This window comes from Cephus cinctus, unplaced genomic scaffold, assembly GCF_000341935.2.
Source record: "Cephus cinctus unplaced genomic scaffold, Ccin1 Ccin1_scaffold0997, whole genome shotgun sequence".
Lineage (NCBI taxonomy): Eukaryota > Metazoa > Arthropoda > Insecta > Hymenoptera > Cephidae > Cephus > Cephus cinctus.
Genome location: NW_014333542.1, coordinates 653,510 through 661,038, shown reverse-complemented (window position 1 = coordinate 661,038; position 7,529 = coordinate 653,510). Strand labels below are relative to the sequence as shown.

General features: G+C 45.9%; 1 protein-coding gene across 1 annotated transcript; it reads right to left on the bottom strand.

Annotated features, from left to right (window-relative positions):
* Window positions 1-1,999: 1,999 nt before the first annotated feature.
* Window positions 2,000-4,858, bottom strand: LOC112494917. Its single transcript, XM_025088729.1, has 5 exons — window positions 4,837-4,858; window positions 4,590-4,617; window positions 4,107-4,160; window positions 3,109-3,178; window positions 2,000-2,394 (listed from the first exon to the last, which is right to left on the bottom strand). Exons 1-5 carry the CDS (start codon window positions 4,856-4,858, stop codon window positions 2,227-2,229), a joined length of 342 nt encoding a protein of 113 aa, XP_024944497.1. The 3' UTR covers window positions 2,000-2,226.
* Window positions 4,859-7,529: the final 2,671 nt, after the last annotated feature.

The window sequence follows — 7,529 nt, the reverse complement described above, 5'->3', positions numbered from 1 at the left end:
TGTAAAATTTCCAAAATTTCATTCTCCGTATTTCCGATCCTTGGTTAATGAATGTAAAACTAGCAGTTAAGGGGGCGAGCGGCTTCTATTTAATCAGCCCTTGATACGCTCGAACGCTTTGCTAATTTCATTAGGAGCAGACGCAGAGTCCCCTCGATCGGAAATTGGTCCAGGATTATTCCTCCTGGAGAGGCTGGGACGTCGGGAAAGCGAAGAGGAAACTTTCACGGGTCGAAAGTTCGTACCGCAAAGGAGCGCAGCATCGATGTCTCCGTGTTAAGAACGTCCTTTGGCCTTAAGGTGAGATTTACAGAGATACTACGAAATCTCTTATCTATCGCCAAGTATTATTATCAGTTTGAAGTTTGAGGTTAAACAAAAAAAATTTACTCAAATTCACTGGGTACGCGCACTCCCGTACGACGGGAGTATCGAAAATTGAGGAAGGAGCCAATGTCAACTTCCTCTGGAGTCACTTCCTGCCCTTATAAATGATCGCTCTTATCACTGGCCAATGGCGAGATTCCTGAACAGCGTTTGCGTTCGCTGCTACTGAGATAACGTATCTCTGACGCACGCGAGAAACACGTAGCGCGAATCGACTATATTAGAAATCACGAGCGACCAGTGGCGTCGCGACGCCTTGACTTGGTCCGTCGTTTACGTAATTGGAACTATGTAAAAAAAATATTTATTACGCCTATCAGACTCTATTTTGACCTTAGCATTATCCGTATGCGCATCTATACTGCGTTCGATATAAAATAACTCTCTAATACTTTATACACGATCTATACTTACGTAGCGCTAACTCCAACCACGTCTTGACGTCCATATCGCACATATGGATTATAGGCGTTTACGTCAGCGTGTTACGCCGTAATTGGCAGCAAGTGGGCTCCGCAAATGGGCTTTAATTCCATTTGCGCAATCGACGCGAACGTATCGCAGATACGTATAGGGTGCGTCGATAACAATTTTAAGGCAACGCTTCACTGTCTACTTCGAAGATCCGTGTAGAGTTACTTTTTTAAATTATTGATTGTATCAACGTCAGAGGGATACGCGATGAAGGAGAGATACAGAGAGAGGGGGAAAGAAATTTTAAAAAATTACAGACTATAAATTGCTATACGATCGACTTTCGAGGCTAAGCATTCAATTAGCGATGTGAATTCGCAAGGCAGTTAAGATAGCCAATAATTTTGGGTTTCGCGAGGAAGGCTCACTGTTCGTCAGTCTTTTCTTCTTCTTTATCTCTCTTTTTCTCAGCCTCTGCGTTTTGCCCTCTTTTATTTACGTTTCACATCCACCGCGCCAATTTATCGGATCGTGTAATTTTGCGGTTTGCTTTCTTTCCAAGAGTGGAAACGCACTTTTGTAATCTCCCCATGACCGTACAGGCATACGCCGGGGCCCCGTACCTTATTGATATCGTCGATTTCGACGCCTTTGGCGATTTCCGCCGGGGAATTAATGAAATTGACAACGTACCTTTTTAGTTATTTTTTATCCTTCATGACCTAAGGTCAATTTAGGGCAGACTTTGCTTCCGTGTTTTCTATAAAAAAAGTGAGGACTTGACTGGCAGCAGGAACGTAGCTATATATGCGTCACGTGAAAACTCGATCAAACGACAGCACAAAGGAGGCATAGATGCGGCTGACAGCCAATGAAGTCCGAAGGACAGGAGAGAGAAGAGCGAGCGAGGAGAGGCAATTAAAAAAAAAAATAAGTAAAATGGGGATGGGAGGGGAAAAATAGCAAAAGCTATGGAGACCAGGAGTCAAAGAGAAGGAGGAATGAAAGAGAAACAAAGGGAGTCGAGAGATTCAGGGCTGAGGTGGTAAATGGGTTAAATGGCAGGTCGAGAGGCCAGCCAATTTAAATCACCACCAATTCTATACAGTCCAATCCGATTCACTTCGAGTACCTCGGGCAGTTCCCTTATGGATGCTGTCCTGGACCAGAGGATGCGATTTCATGTATTAAAACCCTGTTACCATATGGTAGCATCTCTATCTGCTCTTATTTCGCACGTCCAGCCCGTCTTTCACGTTTTTACCTTAATACACAATATTTTGTATTAACGTATTTAGTTGGTAATATTATACTGTCATACGTATAGGTATCATGATTGATTAAATAATCCATTACAGGGAACTTGGCTGGAGATGATCAAGAAGTCCTGGAGGTCTTCGCAATGCCAATGGGGCTCCATAACAATTACCAGCTCACGTCTTCCCGGAAGTCAATTGAGCCCGACGCCGGACGTCTCGACGCTACCACATTCCCGTCCAGACGTCCCACTTCTGTCACTTGCAAATCGATAGCCACCACTTCACGCGTTAAACAGCAATTCCACTTTTTCCTCCATGATGATGGAACGGCCGCCTAAAAGTTAATTTCAATAAATCAATTAATTGGTCGAACGACAAAGCATAATTGAATATCACTAGACTGTCTATATGGTAACCATGAATAAAATGTCCCTAGGAGCAACGTGTTCCCGATATCGGCCCTTGAGCATAACAATGAGAAGAATACCTATAGACCAGACTATACACTGTAGGTGCGTTACAGCAGAGAAAAGGGAAGAAGAGTAGCGTCAAAGCCTGGAAGGATGAGTATAGAGGAGAGAAGAGAGAGAGAGAGAGATAAGTGGAAGGGTTAAAGAGAGACTGAGAGAGGAGTGAAAAGAAGAAAAAAAAAAAGGAAATAAAGACAAGCCGAGTCCTCATGGCTCGTTGGCTTACTGCCAGAATCTCTCACTAACTCGTTCCTCGTCTACACGCTCTTTCGCGTACCGAAATGAATCGCATTGTGTACAAGCCTTTATATACCTGACGTCACTCCTTGCACAACCATAGACACAGCAATGGCTAAGTAGTCAGCCATATACCACACTATAGCCAGACACGACTTCCTGAGAGGAAGACTTCCTCGACTTTGCTGGTAACCGTCAGCGCCATTATCACACCGGCGACGCTGGACGTGCTCCTCAGGTGTGAAAGTCCCTTAAGGCGAAGGTAAAAATTGATTGCTGGTAATTGGCCTATTGAGAATTCGTTCGATATTTATGATCCTTAATGACGTTTAATGACTGACCTGTAAAACGTATGTATCTCGGTACCCGTACCAATTCCAATCGTAATCAACGTTCAGCAGGTTTGTCAATCTGTAAGAAAAAAAAAAAGATATATATATATATATAAATTTTTAACAAAAAATAAGCATCTACCTCTATGTAGCATACGAACGATAAGAGGAATTTCATACAGGAAGTCGAAGTTTCCGCCATTGTAGTTTCTTCGTATACTGTCAACGTGGCATTCGTCTTAATTACTCGAGTCGTAATCAGTTTCGCAGTCCGTGAAGCCGAACGCTGGACATAACTCAAGCAAACAGGTTCTGTCCTGGTACCAAGGAGCCAGGAGGCGAGGACGCTTACCACCAACGGAAAAAGCCGTGCCCTTGGGAATACCAGGACTCTCCCCATGGAGGTCCACAACCGATTCAGAACCCTACAACCAAGGCTACCAATTTCCTATAGTCTTAGTTAAGCGACTTCTTTCGAAGCTGTCATATTAGCAGTACTGCTTATCGCTCGAACTGGTATTACCGTAGCACGTGACTCTGCATAGTCAACCATAAACTGTGGAACATATAGAACGGTACACTATGACCGATTGTAAACCCACTGGATATTCCCATGGCGCATTACTCCTTTATCTCGTATCCCTACAGCTTCAATATTTTCGAGGTAAACGGTAACAGCTGTTTTCTGAAGGGAATACACGCGCACCGTTGTTGTCGTACGCTATACACAGTACGCTATTCCACACAGCATAGCTCTGCATGCTTTTGCATTGCTTGCAGGAGATACCTACCTAACCTAAAACGTGTCTTGTAAACGTTTCTAACTTCAGGGACTAGTACGGAATGGAGTGTCCAGGATATATTGTGTAGGCACGTGGATGCATATGTGAACATATGGATACTTGGTTACATGACACGGCATACTGTACCTGTAGAAACGTTATAACGTATGAAATGATTTAAGATTAGATTTTCATGGATAGTTCTCATTTGTAAATCGTACTCACTGGTGGTTATACGAATGTATGCCGGGCGCGGAGACATCCGGAATTGCCAGTGTTCTGAAATGTGAAAAAAAGAATGTGAGAGTGCATTAAAGATAGAGAAAGACAGAAAGGCAGTAAAGGGTGGATAATTCCATGGGGCTAGAGAGAAACGTGATTGCGCGTAGGCGGGCCTGCGGCTTCGAGTTGATTTGAATGGGGCAAGAGTATGGGAGTTCTGAGACTTACTTATTCTATGGTGTTTCACGGGAGGGGCAAACGGGGAGGGAAGCAAAGGAGACAGGACACTACGAGTAAGATATACAGGTATAGCCATAGAGAGAACGAAGGATGGGATAAAAATAAAGGGAGAGGATGCTTGTGAAAAGTGAGAGAGATGGAAAAGTCTAAAGGGGGTGGAGAACGAGGGTCGAAGGAGGAGGAGGATGAGGAGGAGGAGGCTAGGGGAGTGGGTATGAGCCTTCGGTATAGGGAAATTATACTTGCATGAGATGCCCTCTTGCGGCCCTCCGGCCTGAATGGTAATTAAAGCGTGCGAGCCGTTCTTACGATGTTCTTAATTCCCAACACCATTCGATTTAGGGTTCTTGCGGGATCAGGGAGGAATCGACGGGTCCAATGAAAAGTAAAAAAATGAATTTTGAAAATCATTGATAAGAGCCAAGTGTCTGGTATCTGATTATTTGTTTTCAAATAAAATTTACCAGTGGAAAATATCCTTGGGATCTTTAGCCTGAGATGAACCTGACAGCCATGCCGAGTGTCGCCCGGTGGATGGACTTCCGGTTTGGTATGGAAGGGTCACTCGGACGATCAACAGGTGGGCCAGGGTGGTTCTTGGAAACGGGAAGATGAATCAAGTCGTGGAAGATCCTCGTGGTCCTCGTGATAAACCCGATCGATTGCAGTTCCTGAAGTTTCCGCAGCGTTTACCTATGACGCCAATTATTCCCAGGTCGCCGTTAAGGATATGCGGGCCCTCCAGGTTAGCGATTCTACAATCAGATTTATTTTAATGGTAGTTCATTAGCTGCTATGGCGCCTTATTCTCCTTTACTTACCATTTCTATCCGCTTTGTCTTGTTTCTCCTTTTCTTGCCTACAGACATCCTGGACTCCTCCTGGCACGCTCGCAAGACAGAACATGGCGGTTCCGAACTGGTTCAGGAATTATGGAATTGTCCTACATTCGGTTGGCATTTCTTTCACCAGGTCATTCCTGTGCATCCACTGGTATCATCCAATTCCCGTGGAAGTCGAATCGCTAGAAAAATTTCTCTTTATAGATAAATCCCAATGAATTGCACTTTCAATGAAATTACACGGTGGAAACTCATAAAGCCCGGAATTGCGTAATAAAAAGGTGGATCCGCCGGAAAAGGAGGCCCGCGGCATCTACGGGAATCAATTTTGATCCCGGCAATTCCCTAGAAGGCACAGAAGTAAAAGCTCCTGGCAGCACGAAGCACGCGAGATAAATCGCGAATAAGGTAGTCACCTACCGGCTCCCGTGGCTCGGGGCACACACGTGATGCACGTAGGTGCCCGAGGGCACCGTACTCCAGAAGAAGAGTCCACTCTCGTGGAGTGTGCTCCATGCCCGTTGATTTATCAGTACACCCGCGATGCATAACGCGCAGAGCAGAGCTGATGGAATATATGACTAAGGTAACGGTACACGGTGAAAAGTGTCTATGCAACGTGGTACAATAAAAATCCACAAGTAACATATGCAAGAATTCAGCCTTCCCAAGAATCCGTAGCAATAAAAACTTTACGCGTAGAACCATCATCCCATTTCAGGACCAGGGTCAATCATTGAAATTCAAATGGAAACACGATGCTGGCTCAGCGTCACATAACCCAGGCGATAATCATACCAGTTTACGAGCAGGTTATGATCAAGAAATAAACAATCACCATAAAGAGACTGGAAACGAACCGAGACGTCGCGACGCCTTTCGACGCTCAATGATCAACAGATCCCTTCCTCAAGTACTAACAAATGGGTTATCCGATAATCGCATCTCTATCCATTAACCTAGACCTGCCTGTGTCATCTGCCGATATCGTCATCCGACAGAGGCCTCAAGTATTCTAAAGTAAGTGAAATCATTGTCCAATAATAATCGTCGATGACGATTACGTCGGCAAACATTTTCTTTGGATTCTCCGGCAGAGAGCAGAGCTCCAGCGAAGCGTCCTGGATCCCTTGTAAAGCGAGTCTTAACCTAGGCGTCGGTTGCAAGGTAAGCGGTAAGCGAGGTAAGCAGGCACAGTCAGTGAGGCAAAGCAAGGGAAGGCAAGGTAAAGCAAAGCAAAGCAAAGCAAAGCAAAGCAAAGGCAAGGCAGGCGTACGTGCGAGCACCGCGATGCTATGATCCGATAAGCATTGCCTGGTTGAGCGCTCAGGTCGGCAGCCAGGCAGGCCTCGGAACACATAGGAGTATCCCTCTACGGCTACAACGTCATCCCCACCAGGTGTCCACCAGGTACTCCTGCCCCCTCCGGTTACGAGCCCAGGTCTCCCCCACCACGCCATAAGGCTACCACCTCACCTTCCCGCCAGCGCTCCTCTCCGTACGTCCTGCTCTGGAGCATTCGAATTGATTCGAGCGAGAAACGCTGATCGTGTCGCACCGACGCTGCTCAGGACGGCAAGACGCCGGGAGTCCCTCTCGGGGCCGCCGGGCCGGTTCTCTTCTGCGTTCACCTACTCCTCCTCTCATTCTTACTGCTACTCCCCAGCTTCGGCTTCCCTTGCCTCCTACTCGGACCCACACTCTACCTACTCATCCACTACTTCTTCCTCGTAGCTGTGTCCTTCCTCTTCCTCTTCTTCCTCTTCTTCCTCCTTATTGCCTCTTATAGTAGACGTATCATGGACCCGCCACGAGCACGCCTCGTACTACACAAACTACTTTCTGAACACTATGCCATACTACGTGCCTACTCTCGTAATGCTATCAGCATCCTCTATGCGGAGTTTCGAAGTACCTAAATCTGTATACACACTGTATACGAATATATATCAAAGCATCTGTTACACGTACAGGCCGCATACTGTGACGGTAGCGCCCATCCATGCGGATCGGTTAGATATGCTCGGTTGAGTGTCACGTGGATATTCCGTTGAGCGGTACACGAGCATCGTGATAATAGAATGATAATGACAATAAGAGAAATTTTTAAGATTGCCAAGAGACTAGTAGGCATCGCTTCTACAAAGTACCAATGGTTAAGCCATTGGGACACTACTCGGCGTCCTTAAGGGGCATTCTGTATCCCTTTGGTATTCCTTCTAGAACTTTCCGACAGGGACGAAGACGCTGCCGGTACGAGAGGGAGAACGAGAATGAAGAAGGACAAAAAGAAAAGGTGAATGAGGAGGGGAAAGAGCATGTTACGGGAGAGAGAGCGCATCGA